Genomic DNA, 21,043 nt, shown 5'->3' with positions numbered 1-21,043 from the left:
TTGCATGGAATTTATGCAAGCCTTTTAAAACAAATGGATTAAGTTTTCTTCTTCTGTTTTTTTTCTTTTTTTATTCTTTGTAACCTATGGATCAAAATTCTCCTCTTTCATTACAGTGGGTGTTTTTCTAACTTATTCAAGAATCAGACTTTTTTAAACTAGAAATACAAAAAAGAAAAAGAAAAAGAAACAAAGAAAATTGCAACAATAACACTGCTACTCGGAAGTGTATAATTTAAAACTAGTTAAACTTAGTGAAATTTAGTGACAATAGATATAGTTAAATAAATAATTGATAATTATAATAATGTATACAATGTGTAGTGTTATGATAAGTAATAATTGGATATGAATATTGAATGGTACCCATGAAAGGAAGATTAGAAATCATTTTGGATTATATATAAAGGATAATAAAAAGGTTAACCAAGTTAAATTCAGTTAAGCCTTGATTATTGGGGGGGGGGAATGTTATGATACAGGATATAGTCAAATAAAGGAGGGATAATGATAACAACGTATATATATATGTATGGGTACAACATAAGGAAACTGGATATAAATTGTAAACAGTGATTTGGAAAGGAGGATTATAAAATTTTGTTACTAAATATTATGGATGTTTAGCTAGAATAGGACATAAGGATTCCGTGTTATTGGAGGATTTTAGAAGTAGTAAATGAAATGCCAGTATGTAGTTATGTATTAAATCTTGGTATATTTTATAATGAAGGACGTTTGAACAATTATAGTCAAATGAAAATGGAGGCATGATGATGGTAACATGTATAAATATCTGAGTTAAAACACTTGAGTTAATATGAATTATGCTTGATGACAGTGGAAGAGATGCACGAAAGCCTTTTGTAAATAACTGATGCACTTTCTACAGTATGTAAAGAAGGAAGATTTTATGTGTTGTGTTTGTTTTGAAAATTTTAAATTTAAAAAAATATTTTTAAAAAGTTAATTAATAAGTTAATTAAAAAATCCCAAGGGTTTCCTTTTAATTAGAGCCGTGGTGCTGCGGAAGTTAAAATGCAGTATTGCAATCTAACTCACTGCTCACTGCCAGGAGTTCAATCCTCACCAGGCTCAAGGTTGAATCAGCCTTCGATCCTTCCGAGGTAAGTAAAATGAGGACCCAGATTGTTGAATATGCTGATTCTGTAAACTACTCCGAAAGTGCTGTAAAGCACTAGGAAGCAGTATATATCTCAGTGCTATTGCTATTGCTATTAGTATTATTGGAACACATATTAAAGTGTTATTGGACTGCTGTAGATCTCTCGCTTGCTCGCTCTTTCTCCCTCCCTCCCCCTCTCCCTCTCTCTCTCAATTGTAGAGTTATAACTTATGTTGCACCAAAATATAAAAGAGAATATATCACCATAGTAAGAGGCAATACATTTATACATGATACTTTATCTTAGACATACTCATTTGGAAATAATTTCTATATTTTATAATTTTATAGAATTTCTTCCTTTTATATATGCATGTATTGTTACACATGAATGTGTAAATAGTGTATTGCATTTTGTGATTTGATCCTGGACAGTAAATAAATAATTAAAAAATACATGTTCTCAAGTTCTTTGAGGGGACAGGCCCAGCTGAACCCACCAGCATCCAATCCTCTGTAAAGGCATTCTGTCCTCAAAGGACATTGGGAGATGCTTCCCAGCACCTCACTTTTACAGACATTTTAAACATAAAGCATACAGGGCAAAAGGCACTGCATTCTTTTTTAAATTTTCCTTTCACGCATCAGTATACAGGTCTCACAAAAATGTCTGGTAAAATTCCATTTAGAAAGAAAAAATATGGCATAGTAATCATTCCATATACTGTATATCACCGCTTTTATACTACTCATTTTTTTAATCTGTCTGTCTGTCTGTCTACCTATCTATCAACTTACTGACCTACCTATTTTAATAAGTCTGGGAACACTAGCTTAATAAATATAGATGTCACAGAAGCTGGAACCTAACTAATGCAAGATAATAGGAATTGTAGATGTGCTTTAGCAAAGATAATCTACTAATGCAAATATTAATTTCAGGAACTTCAAACAGAAGAGTTTAAACGCTCCATGACTGACTTTCTATTAAATACATAATAGATAGATAGATAGATGATAGATAGATGATAGATAGATAGATAGATAGATAGATGATAGATAGATAGATAGATAGATAGATAGATAGACAGACAGACAGACAATTATATAAATATACACACAGACACCCAAATTTAAAATTAAGTTAAAATAAATAAATAATAAGAGTAAGCTATTCTATATCTTTTTTAGATCTGAAATAAAATATTAATCTTATTAATCTAAACATAATTAAATTACTTTTCAGTGATATTAAGGTAAGGAAGAACTTTTCATTCCATACTTGTAAAGCAATACATATACAAAATTGCTCTGAAAAGCGGTATTTTAAAAGGCTGATCACACTTGTTTACCTGCAGATGGATTTTATGTCAGCTGAACCATCTCCCTGGACACAGAGTAAACATAGATCTAAAATGCATTTGCCAGATCAGCTATTTTTGCAGTTTTGAAACCAAGGCCCCTTTCTCAGCAGAAGGAAAATCCACCAGAAAACAACAACTTTACAGGTTTGTTTGAAGTAACCAGAAGATAGGAAATAAAAAGGATTTTAATCTATTGATTAAATCACTGATTTAAGTTTGGCTATAAACTATTATTAATGGAATGTTCAAAAATATATTTGATTATATTCTCATCTTTAGCACTAAATTTCTATCCACCAGTAGCTTTCTTTCTGCCTCTCTAGCTACATCAAAGGAATTTGAGAATATAATGTTTTATAGGGATCTTCCTTCTTCTGACAGACCTTAGTTTCAGAGGTGGAAAATAGATATTAGTTCTCAATTTTTCTAACTTTGTTTGCATTTTTCCATTTCTGGGGGGGGGGGGGGAAATCAGCCTCTGTTTCTTGTTCTATACTTCATTTGAAATTACAATAAACATAAAAACAAAACACTTGAAGTCCTTCTCTTTTTTGTTATCTCTTTAAGAGAATAACAGAGTTGGAAGGGACATTGGAGGTCTACTAGTCCAACCCCCTACTCAAGCAGGAGACCCTATGCCATTTCAGACAAAAGAAATTGCCCAATTTCTTCTTAAAAACCTGATGGAGCACCCACAAGATAATCCTCCAATTGTTGCAATTTATTTATAGCAGGAGACATGGGCATTATTTTCATAATTGTGAGAATTTTCAATGGTTCTGAGCTGAAAAAAGAAAAGAATAGCTCTCTTTTAAAAACTTGTCTAGCCTTTTAAAAAATGTCTTGTAGATACAGAACCATAGAATAACAGAGTTGGAAGGGACCTTGAAGGTTTTCTACCCCCCTCCTATACCAGTGATGGCAAACCTTTTTTTGGCTGCTGTACAAAAAGTGGGCGGAGCACAGGGAGTTATGTGCTGGTGTGCCACACCCATAATGCTATGCGCATGCTCCCCAACACATGCGCTCAATCAGCAACCCACCCCTGCTTTTGCCACTTTTTTTTCACCTTCCCCAGGCTCCAGAGGCTTTCTAGGAGCCTGGGAAGGGCAAAAACAGCTTCCCTGCCCCCCCCCCCCCCATGCCCTCCAGAGGCCTCAGGAACTTCTCTGAAGCCTCCGGAGAGCAAAAACCAGATCTACGGAGAATTTGGAAGTTCAGGAAAGGTGATTTCCGGTTTGCTCATAGGGCCGTTTTTTCGTGCTTTGGAGGTTTCAGGGAAGCCTCCGGAGGGCGAAAAATGGCCTCAAAAGAAGGCCGAAGTCAGCTGGCCAGCGCGCGTATGCATGCTGGCCTGTTGACATGGCAGCACCTCATGTGCCCTGACAAATGGCTCTGCATGCCACCTGTGGCACATGTGTGATAGGTTCGCCATCACGGCCCTATACCATTCTGGACAAATGGCTGTCCAATCTCTTCTTTAAAGCCTCTGGTGATGGAGCACCCACAAGTTCTGGAAGCAGGCCCTTCCACTGATTAATTGTTCTCACTGACAGGAAAATTCTCCTTAGTTCTAGGTGAGATCTCTCTTTCTTAAGCTTTCATCTATTATTTCTTGTCCTGCTCTCAGATGTTTTGGAGAATAGGTCAACCCTCTCCTCTCTGTGACCGCCTTCAAGTACTGGAAGACTGCTATCATGTGCTTTCTATTATTTCATTACTTCTAATTTCTGAAAGGATTGCATAGTTTATTCCAAAAAATCAAAAAATTAAAAATCAAAGGGGCATCTTTGGCATGCCCTCAAGGAAAGAACAAGTTCCTTTATTCTAAAGTGAGCAACTATAAGGGCCTAAGAGTTCAGATTTACAAACGGCTATGGAAATGTCAGCTACAATGAATTTGTATAGTACTACAAATTATTTTAACAAGGATTACAATAGTTCAAAGTTTCCCTCCTTTAAACCTGTGAGAATAGCTAAATCCTCGCTACCTGACCATCAGTCTGATTTACAGGACAATTTAAGAGAAGCAGAAGAAGAGATGAATTAATTGTCCAGTCTCTGGTAGCTATACATAAAACAAGAACATCATTTTTCCTTTTGCTTTTTTTTTTAAATTTGAATTAAGTAAATTAGGATCCTCTAACTGACAGGTTCTGTGTAAAATATGTTCTTTTGTTGATAAAGGAGGACTAATGCCTCATCCAAAGATAAACCCAGCCATAAAAGAATAAAGACAAATTAGTAGCGGGGAAATTATTGAAGTCCTGAAACCCTGGAAAACTATTTGTTCAGCATAAACATATTATTATGGTTGGACATACAGACAGTCATCAGTTTAGACAGGATTTGGCATTTTTATCCACCCATCGAATCCTTCATGATGACCTGGGATGGGCAGATGCTCCAAGCAAAGCTGCCTTTTGCAACTGACTCATAATGATTGTCAATGCCAATGGTATTCAAGTAGTGCTCTAATTGTTTTGGGATTATTATTCAGAATCGGCTGGAGGATTTCTCCTATGCCATTGCCATGATTGCTTACTTTTGAGTCAGCCACGTATATGTTCTAAATGCCCCATGTAAAAGTTAGTTTATAAATGAGAAAATAAGGAAAACCAAGAATGTGAAAATTGCCTTATTAATCCTCCAGAAATATAAAATTGGCCAACCCATTGTGACTTCTTTTCCCCTGATAATCTGTTGCACACAGGCATCAACTTCTCTGTCTAGCTAGTACCTCTTTCTCATTGACCAATTCTCCTAGCACACAGACACACACCAATTGTTTCCTCTCCTCACATAACAAGATATAGAATAGAGTTGGGCAAACCTTTGAAAAAGCAATCCCACGCTGAAGTCAATTTGGGAATAGAAACAGAAATCCACTTCAATGCAATGAATCAATCAGAATTCTGCAAACTGCTTTATTAAAATCCTGCATGACTGGAACCAGTTCAATCTCAGTAAAGAGAGGGAGGGAAACAAAGCTACTAATGCCACTTTCTCGGTGCCAGCCTCCCTCCCTGTTGCCTGACCATTGCTCTATGTATCTCACTGCACCCCTCTGCTTCTGATGCCTCTGCTAACTGAATCAATACTAGAAATAATCCTAGCAGCATAACTATGGCACAAAGAAGAAGTGCCCAGGAAAAGCTACAGTGAGCTGATCTACCCAGCCTGAACCCAATGAAGCCAAAAATGAGAGGCCTTTCCCAGGAGAAGTAAGCTTGGCAATTAGCTCTATCAATCTACCTGGCATCCCACAAAAATCAAAGCAACAAAGCTAGACCATTCCATAAGGGAAAGTTAGAAGGCATTCTGTAGGAAAATGCTACAACTGACACAAATCCTCAATATTTGGAAATTTTGAACTTATCAGAACCAAACACCCTGACTTTGAAAAAAATAACTGCTAGAACTGCCTATATTCTCAGACACTACCTTAATAACTCTTAGGTCCTTGGTTAGGACTTGATTTATTATGCTTCCACCACTCTTTGACTGTGATAAGATGGTACCAATAGTAATAGTTGCCCTGAGTGCAATTTCAAAACAGCTAGAGCACACCTGAATGTTGAACAGCATTGACAAAATCATTATCAGTCAATTTGCAAAAGGCAATGTTACTTGAAAGAGCTTACATCTTGTGATGATACCTTTAACACCATCAAACAATTACATTTGCCTATCTCAGGTCCACTCAACAAGTAGATAAAATGCCAAATCCAATTTAAACATCTGGCTCACTGTGTAACCAATTATAACAATTCTTATCAGTGAGAATGGAAAAACAGTCAAATATTTTTGAAAGCCAATCAGAAACTTTTAAAACCAGCTTTAGAAGGAAGAATTCTCAGAAATCATATCTGTAAAAGACAGTGACGTGCGGTGAGGTTTATGGCTGGTAAGGCTGGTGACGTCATCAAATGATCATCATGAAGGGAGGACTGTGACAACTTTGATCTTTGCAAGCGTGCAAGCAAAATACCCCAGGATCACGGTGGCGGGGACAGCAACTCCTTTCGCTGCGCTGTGGAGAAGAGCCACGCTGTGCTCCTCAGCGCTAGCCTCAGATCAGTGCGAGCCGTGGTCCCCTTCATGTTAGCTCAGGAAGGAGGGGAGGGAACTGCATGTGCAGGGGAAGGGGACCGTGGCTCGCGCTGATCTGAGGCTGGCACTGAGGAGCCTCCTGTGCACACGCTCCCATTCCACTCCTTCCTGAGCCAACATGAAGGGGACCGCGGCTCGTGCTGATCTGAGGCTGGCGCTGAGGGGCTTCCTGCACACGCGGTCCCATTCCCCTCCTTCCTGAGCCAACATGAAGGGGACTAGGGCTCGTGCTGATCTGAGGCTGGCACTGAGGAGCCTCCTGTGCATGTGGTCCCATTCCCCTCCTTCCTGAGCAAACATGAAGGGGACTGCGGCTCGCGTTGATCTGAGGCTAGCGCTGAGGAGCACAGCGTGGCTCTTCTCCGCAGCACAGCGGATGGAGTTGCTGTCCCCGCCACCGTGATCCTGGGGTATTTTGCTTGCACGCGCAAGAAAGAGATGAAAGAGAAAAGGAGAGAATTTTTTTTCTCTTTTTTCTTTTCATGATGAGAACAGTGAGGCTCTGCCTCCCCTGCCTCCTCTGACTGCATGTCACTGGTAAAAGAGGTCTAAGCATTTATCCATAGCTATGCTGATAGCATTAGGAAAGGAGAATTCAGACTTTCCCAACACTGGAAAATTTTAAAATAAGGGAAGTGTGTCAAATACAGACTGAGGGAAATTCTTCACTGTAAGGGTTGACTAAGCAAAGGAATTATCTCCCTATTACAGTCATGGACTCCCACCTCACTGGTGATTTTCAAACAGGAGCTGGATGAAAAATTCTAGAGATGATTTAAACTTATATTTCTTCTTTAAACAATCTTATTTAAGCTGCTGCAAAGAAGAGGGGGACAGATATTCTCCAAAGCACCAGAGGGCAGGACAAGAAACAATGGCTGGAAACTAATCAAAGAGAGAAGCAATCTGGAATTAAGGAGGAACTTCCTAACAGTGAGGACAATTAACCAGAGGAACAGCTTGCCTCTAGAAATCGTGGGTGTTCTATCACTGGATGTTCTTAAGAAGAGTCTAGACAGTCACTTATCTGAAAGAGTATAGGGTCTCCTGCTTGAGCAGGGGGCTGGACTAGAAGACTTCCAAGGTCCTTTCCAGCTTATTCATTCTGTTCTATTCAATTCTTCTAAAACTTCCCAATTCATACTTTCTTGATTCTATGTCCAGAATGACTTAAATACACCTTAATCCCAAATACATTTCAATTGAGTTCAGGTAGAATCCTTCATCTCCCAGGAAAAGCCATTTAAGAGGAGACGGAAGATAGAATTTTTGTTCTCTTTCTTTGCCTCTTCCAAATTATTACACATATTTACCCTTTTTATATTATAATCTCAGAGAGGAAACATTATCAACTATTCTAAACATATATTTCTCCTTTTCCTAAATGCATACACACACACACACACACACACACACACACACACTCAGTAGGAGAAAAAATCACTTGTGTTACCTCTTTGCTTTCTTCCGACTGTATAGTAATAATACCAAACTTATATTTCAAATTTCTATCAAAGATAGACATTCAAATGTGTCATAATCACTCTATTTCTCCAATAGTTGCATGAAATACAAAAGACAATTTTGTTCCACAATATGGCCAGGGGGAAGTCAAGTTTTTTTCTTAGTGGAACACATGTATGGAGTAATAGAATGAAACGTATATTTGCGTGGCAGACAAGCGATTCACACAAAATCTATGACTTTGTGTATTTTGGTGAACCTCCAGAGTATAGTTGCCTTAGAAAATAAAATAAGCAGATAAGGGTAGATTTGGTTCAGGAGATACAGATTAAAAACTGACCATCTGAGATTAGTCAATTTTCTGTGAACTATAAATCCATAACTGAACAAGCATCCAAAGGATAGGCCAAACATGCATAATATGTGTAATATTCATTTTCTTCTTACTGTAATTCATTTCATTATGTTTAATCTCTTCATTATCTTTACCTGCCTAACAAATCATGTTCCCAAAATTAAAAAAGAAAAAGAGTTACATGTTCCAGGTTTCTAGACATTTCTATAAAGCAAACATAAATAACGATAACAGAAAGAATGTTGCAGATAACAGAGATGTAGATCAAGCAGTAAGGAAGTTGCCATTGTGTCTCTAGTCTAGTAATTTCAACATTGCAAAAATATCAAAAAGAAAGTTTATCTTACAATAAGTTATTTTTATGTTGAAAAGGTTCTCCAGGGAACATAGTACAAAAAGAAATTGGGAAGGTAAGGTTGGAATGGTGAATGAAATCTGCAGAATGAAAATGCCATAACCAATTTATTAATTTCATTAACTTTCTTTGGCAATAATTTAAATGTAAAAGTGCTAGTCAAGGTGCTATCTCTCCTAAATTGAAATCACATTTACTTTACATTTCAGTAAATGCTCTAATGCAAAGACCTTATTAATATATTTCTTTCTTCGCACTATTATCTCCACATAAGCCATGGTGGATGGTGAGTGTATGTCTCCAAGGATCACTATGGTTTAAAACCAAATAAATGGGTTGTTGTCAGATTCTCCTCCAAGCTTTTTGCAAAGTAGCAACAGAAGGAAGGACAGAAATTAATTCTGAATGCAATCTAAGATGGTCTGCCAAACTATAGTCAAAAGAAGAATATCTCTATACTGCCCTCTTACTTTTCTTTTCCTTCCTTCCTTCCTTCCTTCCTTCCTTCCCTCCCTCCCTCCCTCCCTCTAGCCTCTGATCACCATAAACCCTATTAATTTCAGTCATCAATGCTGTGTTTTATTCTCTTGCCTCTTCTCTCTTCTATTGCACCGTGGAGCTGAGAATAAGGATGGATAAGAAATTCATTGCATGAAGATTTTTATACATATGATTTTTGTGCTTTCTGGTATGAAGGAAAGACACATGTTGAAATACACACCTTCCAAAAAATTTTAATATAATTTGCAGCCAACAATATGGACAAAATATTATAGGAAAATGTCCAGATATCGAAAAAGTGTACCCAAAATTAGTATACAGAAGTGTTTGTGAATATTTATGTGGAGTTTTGCTGCTAGCACCAATAAAGGACATGTGAGTAACAACATGAATTTTTTTTTCAAAAATGTGAAAGCAATTGAACATTTTATAAAATCATTAATGTCTAATAAAATTGTGCTATCAAATTTAAGCAGCAGCAACTGAGGAGAGAGTCAAAAGGGCTGACCGAAATCATCAAGTTGGCTGACCACTCCTAGGTTGCTCCTTCCTAGTTTAGTTCATACACTTGTACTTTGTTCATTGTTCATTCATTTTCTTACATCTGATGCCAGTGTAGAAAATAGCATTAGCATTATTTCTGCTTAAAATATATCTGATAGACTAGCAAAATGGAAAAGGCATTAATAAAAAGAGCTCAAATTGTTTTTGATTCATTTATGGTTCCAGGTTTGTACAAAAGGCTAACTATAATCAATCACTGTGTCCAACAAAAGAAATGGAACTTATCAAAAATATGGGTAATTGAATGCATATGGCTATTTCCTTTTAAGTGAAATCAGAAAGGCAGCGTAACAAAACATGGAAGTTAAAGGGGAAATTACCTGAGATATGTGTGCATGGTAAATTATCTATCTACTATTCTTCCATAGTTGCTTAAGCTTAGCTAAAGCTCCAGCTGACTTTCTGAGTAAAATGAAAACTACTCAATTAAAAATTTACAGATTGTCAAAGGAGCAGAACAAAGATTAGATGAAAAGCCTTTTTTCATAACAGTAATTCAAACCTTCTGCCAAGTTCCTTCCTGACAGTGGAATTTATTTATTTATTTATTTGATAGAATGTGAGTTTCTGGTGCCCTCATGTGGCTGCCAAAATTTATTGGCATCTCTAGGTTAAGAAAAATGCCAAAATATACAGGCAATAATTCAGTAAAGACCCTCTGTAGACTTCATAAAATACAAGAAAGAAAAGGGAAGGGAATAACAGAGCAGAACACTGACTGGCAGTCTTAATCTTTGGTTTGCCACTCTCTACTGTATTGTATTTTGTGCATTCATGCTCAAGAAGAAAAATACTATTTTCTATCTAAATACATCTTCAATTTTAGCTGTCGCAAAAGAGAAGGTTTGGCAAAATGATTAAGATATCAGACTAGGGGCTCATCTAAACATCTTCTCTGGCCTAGATTAGAGTGGTCATTTACTTGAGTACATCCACAGGATGATAAAAACAGGCCATCATGTCATATGATGGGGAAAGAGGGATGGCATCATCTTGCTTTCATGATTTTGATAAAACCACAAGATCCTGCAGAACTCATGTCCATAACAGAACCTCTATCAATGTAGCCATGCTTTCCATCACAAAGAGAAGAGAATTTTCTATATCACATGGAGAAGGAACTTGAAGGTTACTTTCCATTACTGGAAACATAAATATGGAAGAGCATCAGGATGGAAACTAAATCAAGAGTGAAATCTAGATCACAAATAGTGTATAGAGAAGGCAGTGGAGTAATACAAATAGGAGGATTAGGTAAGAAAAACCAAAAGTACACATATAAACTGGGTGAAACCAGGCTTAATAGCAGTGACCGTGAGAGGGATCTTGGAGTCTTAGTGAACAACCAGTTAAATATGAGCTAACAGTGTGCATCGGCAGCCAAAAAAGCCAATGCAATCTTAAATTGCATTAACAGAGGAATACAATCAAAATCAAGTGTGGTACTAATACCACTCTATAAAGCCCTAGTAAGACCACACCTAGAATACTGCATCCTGTTTTGGTCACCACACAATAAAAAAGATGTTAAGACTCTAGAAAAAGTGCAGAGGGGAGCAACCAGGATGATTAGGGGACTGGAGACTAAAACATATAAAGAATGGTTACAGGAACTGGGCATGGCTAGTCTAGTGAAGAGAAGGACCAGGGGATACATGAAATTCCAATATTTGAGGGGCTGCCACAGAGAGGAGGGAGTCAAGCTATTTTTCAAAGCACCTGAAGGCCAGACAAGGAATAATAGATGGAAACTGACCAAGGAGAGATTCAACCTAGAAATAAGGAGGAACTTTTTGACTGTGAGAAAGTTGTGGGAGTTTCATCACTTGAGATTTCAAGAAGAGATTGGACTGCCATTTGTCAGAAATGGTGTAGGGTCTCCTTTTTGAGTGGGGGGGGGGGTTGGACTAGATGATCAACTCTGTTAATCTGTTAATCTGATTGCTAAAAGAGGAGAGAGTGGAGCAGCAATTCAATCAGCCCACTGAGCAACAACCATGTGTTTATGGTTGCAGTCCCATAACCACCCTTAGTACACCATGTAAAAAGGGGGAGGGGAAATATGCAGACATTTTTGCTGATCAGCACATTCATAGAAGCAATTATCTGACATTAGAGTAATACAATATAACATACTCGGCTGTCTTTAAAAGGAAGTTTAATAGACTTACCTATCAAGAGCTTTTAAATTCTTCTCCGTGTTCACGATATTACGCATTTTAAAGATGAACCATTTATCAATGTCTGTAAGTCTATGGATATCATCTACAGGGAAGTTTTCATTCAAGGCCTACCAGAAAGGAATGTTGATTAGTCATGGTTTCATGAATTAACTGACTTATTCCTGAACACTGTATTAAATAAAAATATTTAGTAGTTATTTCTCTCTCAAATCTATTCTGAAATTTAGCTCTTTCTAAATCTAACTTTCAGCAATAGTTTATAAATATTGATTGCTTTTTAACTGTAGTGCATATCATCTGTTAATTTAACTGGTTTAATCCTGACTTTATTTCACTTTTTGTATTAAAAAAAAAAACCCCTTCATGCTTAATATTTCCTCCATTTCCTTTAAAATTGCATACTCTTTATCCTAATTCCCGATGTTATAAATTGTGTTCAAAAGTTTCATTTGTATTCAAAAACTCATTTCAAACTTTTCAATCTATACAAATTGGCCACATGCCATAATTGTAGCCCAGCATAGTTTTCACTTAATAATATTGTATTATTATTTTTAAGATGGAATTATGTAAGGAGTAAAGATTAGTTAAATAGGTTCAAAGACTTCATATTCCTTTTGAAACAAAATGTCGAATTGTCTTCCTGTGCCTTAGTTTGAAGATTTGCAGGTTCCATGAAGCCTTAAGAATGAGCTTTATAAAAATCGATCCAACCTATGATTATTGTCATGGATCTGGCTGAAAAGTAGAGAAACAGTGTTAACCTTCAGCAATTTGCTTACATGATCAATCAAAAGTTCCCCATCTCAATTGAATGGGCATGAAAATTCAGTTCAAGCCAGTTTAAATCTCATTAGAATTAGATTTCTTCCACAAAACTGATCTTCAAATACACATTCAAACTAAGTTCTAGGGAGCCCAGTGCTTCCTTATAAAAAGATCAATTGCAAAAGACCAACTTTGTTGGACAGCTTGTTCACTAATTCAAGAATCCTATATAAAGTGTCCTTCTGGAGACTAAAAGAAGTGTTTTAGCAACACTGAGGACCAACAGATCTGATTATGGCCCAGCTGCACTTATATGGCATGATTCTGTGATGATGATTCAAAATGTTGGCATATTTGTCAAGGTAGGAAATATTCCTTGAGAGAAACAAATGTGACAATCATGATATCATATTTTCAAGGAGACCCTACTGAAACATTAGGCACTATAGCAACAGCATTCTTCCCAATCAGTCAAGTATGTAAACAACCTATTGATATCAATCTCTTCTTTCTCATAAAATCTTATATGACCAGTGAAGCAATTGCTTCCTTCCAACTGAGAAAATACATGCATCCATACAAAGCATCTTTTGGCCAAATTAATAAAGGAATAAAAGGAAAAGAATAATAGCAGCTACTTAAATTATACAAAGTTGCTTACTTATAAGTTTTTGAATTGGATTTTAAGATATCAATAAATATGTAAACACTATTTTCCAGGAAAAAAGGACCATGGACCATCTGAGGCACAAAAAGATAATCGCCTATTAAAACCTATACAGAAATATGACTTAATTATTCAGACTTTATGCCCACTAAGGAATAAGTATTAGCTAATTTTCTTCATAGCAAACTAGTTTCCTTTGTGCAGGGACTTTGTGCATCCATTCATATAAATCTCTACATCAAACTTGAAGTTGCATACCCCAGAAGTATAATTGACATCTAAGTTCTACAGCATTAGTATTGGCAGTTTAAGAAGCAATCAGCATTATCAAATACATAATATGTAGTAATGAATCATGTAATTTGAATATGACTCTGCAATTGTTTAGTCCTATCTCTATATTACCTCTTTTTAAAAATAGGAAAGTAACATCATGGTACAAAGATTGTAACTACATTTTTTTCAAAGCTCAGTGTCAAGATCCTTCTCCATCTCCAAATGTTGGATTTTGAGAAAAGTGAGAGTTAAAGGATTTTTGACAAGCCTAGCAAACGGACTTAATGTGGCATTGCACCAACAGGAATAAATAATTCATTCTTTAAGTGTCATAACAATTGTTAAAGATTTCTGACCAGCAAGTTCCAGCCGTCTAGATGAATTTTAACAAGTAAAGAAAACTGAAATGTCAAAACAGAAAAGAATATAAAACATATTTGAATAATTCCATATTCTGGAAGAATCAGTGTCTATTCTTCTTAGGTTGATGCTATAAACAGACTGTATAATGGCTTAGGGGAATAGGAAAAGTAGTCTATTTCAGAGAAAGAAAATTAACAACAAGCTTGTTCTTCCTGCTTGTTAGTTATTAAGGATTTAATGTAAAGGCTTCCACCCAGACTACCTATGTTCTTGATCATCATAAAAAACACTTGAGAATACTAGAGATTTTGATACCATGAGATAATTTCAACAAAGGTCTTGTTTGTCATGAATAGTTTGCTCTTTTAAAACAAGAATTCTGCCACACTGAAAATGCTGTAACTGAATATTGCATTACCTTTGTTTAAGAAAAAAAAAAGGAAGATGCTGATCTTTATCTTGCTGCTATCTATCAGTTAAAACAATGCTCCATCTTTTAGCTAGTGACAAGATGAAAATTCAATTGCTTCTCACAGTACCTTAGCCACTGCATACATTCGGGTACTGGAGGCTTCAGATAATTCACTTTTGAGATCCACCTCACCAGACCAGTCTTTATTCATTGGCAAGCATGATGTGAAGCCATCAATGGATGGGTGGCACATTCTTAAAGCCTTCTGGAAGCTCTCTTCAAAGGTCCGTCCAATAGCCATAACCTGGAATAAAGAAAGTATTAACAAGGTCATGCACAGATTCTGTTTCAGATTTCTCAAGAAAAAAAATTCAAGTTACGACCTTAAAAATAAATTAGGAGAAGCAGCATAAGGCAGAGTGACTTCTAGGCAAAAACACATGTGCTGAAGAAAGAAGAGTGCAAAGTTTTGGAGATAGAGTTTAACAGCTTTGAGGCTGCACCTAATACTTGATTGACCAACTAGGATATTAGGAATAAAAATGGCCCACAAATCTCTACTTTCCTTCTCCTAATGGGAAGACTTTCAGACTTTTTCTCCTACAAGAACAGTGTTTCTTACTTCCTTATTTCCATCTTCCCCTTTCCTCCACCATGAATAAATTTGATGCAGGCTTTCTCTGGAAGCATGTAAACTTTATTCTTAGTAAACTTTGCTTATCTTTTTGGACCTGAAGCCTTAACCTCTATTTTCTGTTTGTAGATTTGGTTGTATTCATTCAGACATGCTCTGCTACCCACCCACAACCCCAATTAATTAACTGGATAATTCAAACCAACGTTCAAACATTTCACTAGTGTATACAGTTTTCCTCAAAAGAACAGGAAAGCAAAAGCCAGGTCAGGGAGCGGTTTTTAAATGCTTTCATTTAGAAACAAATACAGTTTTGCTCTCTCCTCTATCCCTCTTCATTTCTTGGCTGATTTCAAGATCCAAATCATCATCATCATCATCTTAGTACCAACACTATAACAATAAATAAATATTGTTTTAATATTGAAATAAATCAATCTGTCATAAAAGCTAATGATCCCATGGCAAAAACTGTAGAAAGCCTATGGTGAAATTATTCTTTTTTCAAATCCTATGGTCAAACTATAGAAAGCCTGACAGAGCAAACTAAGTTCAGTTCCTTACATTTGTTGAGATTGACATTGTTAATATTTTTTCCTCGGTTTTTCTGATAAAATACAGCCCTATTTTTAAAAACATGGAAGGGAACATTGCACTCCAAATGCAGTTCACACATGCTTAGTTGATCCAGGATGACTGACACGGTTAAGCATGAATCATTGTTACATCCTCTAAACTACAAAGAAAGCTTACTTTTTTATTTTAAAAAATGAAACAAAAATTAATATAATAAAATAAAACATGCAGTGGCATAATTGGGGTTGGCACCATGGCAGACCAATCTCACCTTTTTCTGTTTTGTTTTGCTTTTTTATTAATTTCCCCTGATACTGCAGAAGGCAAAAATTAGAAGGAAGTGGAGGTCGATATACCGTTTCTCTTAGATCTTTGGTTTGCTACTTGATTGGAACAAGGAAGGGACTTTTAACCATTCAGTAAATACTGTACACAACACAATGGATTGGAGAGAGTTAACCAAAACCTGACAGATTTCTCTGGTGTTTAAAGCACTTGCACAAATTAAATTCCCGGATTAGGGATCTTCATAAAACTCTAATTCCCCCATCCTGGTAAACAAATCATGCAAATGGGCAATTGATATATACTTTAATCCCTGCCCTGTGCTCAACAGCCTGGCTAAATTCAAAAGTTAACAGGAACTCTCTTCCTCACACACAATAGCCACATTAATAATATACAATAACTCAGCTCCCCACACAGCCATGTCACATAGCAGCTGACTTCACATAGTGGCTGGGTTCATATATCACACTATAATTTTTAAGCAAATTTTGTTGAATAAGCCATGGATTCATGAATAGAACTAGCTAAAATCAATGTGTGAATTATGCAATGTGTGAATTATGTCAGAATGTACTGCCACCAACATTAGCACTCCAAGTAAAAGCAATACTAGGGTCATTGAAAATTGAATATATCGTTCTCCATTCTTGTCTTCCATCTAGTCACAAGAAAAGCCAAAGACACACAATGCTGGAAGAAAGCAGTTACACTACACTTTTTCAATGATAATATTTCATGAATAGACTGGTTTTACTTGATATAGCATAGAACTGAATGACAACATTTCAAAGTTTGAAAATGTTTTAGTTCTGAAATTTGAAAAAGGAAATTGCATTAGTTTTTCAGAGTCAGGAAAAGATAGGAAAGCATTCTTAATTATGTACCTAATAGCCCACAGGTTATAAATGTGAAATTAATCCACAATGGATCTTCAATTATTGCTTCTGCCTTCACCCTTCTCCAAAAAAGAATGTGCATATGACTCATATTAGAAGAAATTTGAACTATAGATACAACAAAATGTCACAGATATGGAAGCAAAACTGCAGTCATATTTCCATATACTGTAATGGAATTTGGTAATACAATAAGAAAAAAACAATCTCCAGCTCTGAAACCAGGAAAGTGAAACTTCCTAGATATATCCACTTTAGCGAAAATCACTTTCAATGAGGGTTTATTTAAAAAGCTGCCAAAAGGGAAGAAACATATTTGGAAATAAATGTTTCTTGGAGTCAACCGGAAGTTCTCCAGCTGGACAGACAAGGGGTGTGTGAGCTCTGAAGAGTTTCACATGAACTCTGTCTGGCAAATCAATTCCGAGATCCTTTTTGGATCTGGGGTGGTGGTGGTGAAGAAGGGGCAGCATCTCATCAGACCCAGAGGGAGTGCAACAGGTCCCTCGTAGGTCGGAGATTTGCTCTCTGAATCGGAGTCGGGGCAACAGCATGGCAACATGGCTGCACAAGAAGCTGGCTTCCAGCCAAAGCAACTGAACAAGAGCATTCAGGACGAGATGAAAGCCCAGTAAGAAGATCTAATTAACCCACAGTCATAAATCAGAATTTGGAAAAGGCAAAGAACCTTGAGAGTATAAATAATATTAATGGACAGATTTGGATTTTAGCAAAAAAGAAAGAAGGGGAAAAATGGAGGGTTGAACCACTAGCCCAAAAAGAGCCATTTGCTTGAAACGCGTGTGGACAGAAATCTGGACAGAAAAGGAGAAAGAAGAGAAGTGACAAACCCACTCAAATACAAACTCTAAATTTGGTTTTGGATTTGAAAAGATTGTGTGTGAAGGTTCCAAGAGTTGCCCTAATTAATTTACGAGCCCCAAGACGAAATTCAAAGTAAAACCATTCGTTTATTAGGACTAACATCTTGGCACGGACTTCTGTGTAGCTGAAACTAAATCACACTTAATGGCATCTGACCTTTACCCCTGTGCCCCCTCCCCTCTGGCTGAGGTCATCAATCACATTCTCCAACAGGACGTTGTGGCAGGGTTCTGGACATGCGCATTCACATCCCAATACAGAAATATGAGACTTTTACTCTGGCCAAAAGTATGCATGGAATTTCCCTCCCCTTCTCAAGGTGATAGTAGTCATGGAAACACCTTAGGCATTGACATCCAGCTCCCCTCACTTCCTGAAAGCGACCTGTATAAAACAAAGCAATTTGAGTACAGGTGTATAGAGATGTGTCCCTCCCCCAGGCTTGCTTGGATTTTCTGCATGGAATTTTGCTATAAGACGATCAGCCTGGATATTTCTACTTTTCACCCAAGATGCCTCTAATAAGGGGTAGCCCTTCCACTTGATTAAGTATTGGAGTTGTCTCCTGTGTCACCTTGAATTAAGGATACGCTGAACTTCATAATGAGTTTGGCCCCTTATGACCATAGGGCCCGGGGGCTCCTGGGGTAGTGGTCTCAGAATGGATCCAATCATGGGTTTTAAGAGGCTGCTATGGAATGCTGGGTGTATCTTCCCCAACAATCGAGGCAGTTTCAATTGCACTGTGACTGGGTTGATGATCTTTACTATAGAGAATGGTCCCATAAACTTTGGCCCCAGTTTCTTGCTAGGCAGTTTTAATCTCAAATATTTTGTGGAGAGATAAACCTTCTTTCCCACCCGGAATGGCCGTTGCGGAGCCTGCTATTTGTCTGCCTGTTTCTTATAGGTTTGTGCCGCTTTAGCCAGTGCCTTTTTGACATTTTCCCAGGTCGCTTTCAGCATCGACATCCAGTCTGCCAAACTGACTGAGGAGGGGGGATCCCTTGGATACTCAGGCATTGGGACGAAGTCCATACTGCTCACTATTTTGAATGGCGTGAGTCCTGTGCTACTGTGGACAGCATTATTGTATGCGACCTCAGCAAAAGATAAAAGATCTGCCCAATTGGACTGCTGAGAGTTCATGTAACACCTCAGGTACTGCTCTACCATGGCGTTCAGTCTCTCTGCTGCCCCATTGGTGCTCGGATGAAAAGCTGAACTAAGACCCTGAGATGATGCAATGGACCACAGGAACTCCCTCCAGAACTTAGCCGTGAACTGGACCCCTCTGTCTGAGATAATTCTTTGAGGTATTCCATGCAGTCGGTAGATATGCTTCATGAACAGTTTAGCCAGCTTGTGAGCTGAGGGTTGTCCGCTACAGGATATGAAGTGTGCCTATTTGGAGAACAGGTCTATTACAGTCCAAATCACTGTGTTTCTTCCACTTTTTGGCAACTCTACTATAAAGTCCATTGCGATATCCTCCCACAGCCTCCTTGGCTCTGCTACTGTTTGCAGTAGTCCAGGGCTTTTTCTGGTCGTTCTTCATTGTGGCGCAAATGGTACAAATTTTCACGCAACTACCTACATCTTTCTTCATGCCAGGCCACCAGAATTGCCTCCGGGCTAAGTGTAAAGTCTTTAGGAACCCAAAGTGGCCTGCTGGTTTGGCATCATGACTCCTCTGGAGAACTAAGGTACATAGGGATTCTGGGACATAGAGTTTTGTCCCCTTCCATGCAAGGTCATCTCTCTTTGTCAAGATGTGTTGGTTGGTTTGGAACCAGGGGTCTGCTAGCAGTTCAGTTTTGAGCCTTGTGGTTAGGTTGCTTGCAAGTTGGTCTTGCCGGTCACAGCGTTGCCATCTGGTGGTCACTTGGGCAGCGGTTTGGGCAGAGGGAATAATGGTGTCCACTACGTGCTCCCATTCACATTTGTACTGAGGCATGCGCGAGAGGGCGTCAGCTAGAAAGTTCCTCCTGCCTGGAATGTGCTTTAAGACAAAATCAAAATGGTTGAAGTATTGAGCCCATCGGACTTGTTTGGGTGATAGTTTCCGTGGCGTCCTAAGCGCCTCCAGATTTTTGTGGTCGGTCCAGACTTCGAACATTTTCTGGCTCCCTTCCAACAGGTGTCTCCAGGTTAGCAGTGCCCATCTCACTGCGAAAGCCTCCTTTTCCCATGCAGCCCATCGTCTCTCTGTGTCTGTGAGCTTGCGGGAGGTGTAGGCGCAGGGTTGTATGCTTCCTTGGTTGTTTCTTTGGAGTAGCACCGCTCCCACTGCCACATCGCTGGCATCTGCCTGGATCACGAAAGGTTGCTTGGGGTCAGGATGCTTCAGCACTGGCTCCTTTGCAAACATTTCTGTTTGTTTGTTTGTTTGTTTTATTGGATTAATATGCCGCCCTTCTCCCAAAGGACTCAGGGCGGCGTACAACATTAAAAAACACATATCACAAAAGTTAAAAGGAAATTAGATAAATATTCAAAAAAACAAACCCAATTAATATGACAATAACATTTTAAAAATTAGATAAAATTAACAGGCCAGGCTGGCTTGCTGGAAAAGCCAACTTTTTAGGGCGCATCGGAAGGACCGGAGGTCACGGATTATGCAAAGCTCCGGGGGCACTCATTCCAGAGGGAAGGCGCTCCCACAGAGAAGGCTCTCCCCCTGGGGGTAACCAGCCGACACTGTCTGGCCAACGGCACCCTGAGGAAGCCAACTCTCTGGGATCGTACTGAACTGGTGGCAGTAGGTGGTCTCGCAGGTACCCTGGGCTAAGCCATGGAGCGCTTTAAAGGTCATAATTAATACCTTGAATCGCACCCGGAAAACAACCCGCAACCAGTGCAGGCCACCTAAAAGGGGTGTAACATGGGAGTACCTAGGTACCCCCATGATAACCTGCGCGCCGCATTCTGGACCAGCTGAAGCCTCTGGGTGCTCTTCAAGGGCAGCCCCATGTAGAGAGTGTTGCAGTAGTCCAGGCGAGAAAGGACGAGGGCATGAGTGACTGTGCACAGAGCATCCCGATCCAGGAAGGCGTGCAACTGACGTACCAGACGAACCTGGTAAAAGGCCTCCCTGGTCACGGCCATCAGGTGTTCTTCTAAACTAAGCCGTGTATCCATGAGGACTCCCAGATTGCGGGCCCTCTCTGAGGGGGCTAAAATTTCTCCCCCTATCATCAAAGATGGGACAAGATGCACAAATCGGGATGGCAGAAACCACAGCCACTCA

At 38.4% G+C, this 21,043-nt stretch overlaps 1 protein-coding gene across 4 annotated transcripts in view; it reads right to left on the bottom strand.

Annotated features, from left to right (window-relative positions):
• Window positions 1-21,043, bottom strand: part of CPS1 (carbamoyl-phosphate synthase 1) — a 177,952-nt gene that overhangs the window by 80,182 nt on the left and 76,727 nt on the right. For all 4 annotated transcript variants that reach the window (XM_081937064.1, XM_081937065.1, XM_081937066.1 and 1 more), the window contains exons 20-21: window positions 14,639-14,815; window positions 12,014-12,132 (exon numbers count right to left, since the gene is read on the bottom strand). In XM_081937064.1, the coding sequence (XP_081793190.1) occupies window positions 12,014-12,132; window positions 14,639-14,815 (296 nt within the window). The remainder of the gene's footprint in view (window positions 1-12,013; window positions 12,133-14,638; window positions 14,816-21,043) is intronic.

Source organism: Natrix helvetica (assembly GCF_964273705.1).
Source record: "Natrix helvetica genome assembly, chromosome: 1".
Classification (NCBI taxonomy): domain Eukaryota; kingdom Metazoa; phylum Chordata; class Lepidosauria; order Squamata; family Natricidae; genus Natrix; species Natrix helvetica.
This window is presented reverse-complemented; position numbering and strand designations above follow the sequence as displayed.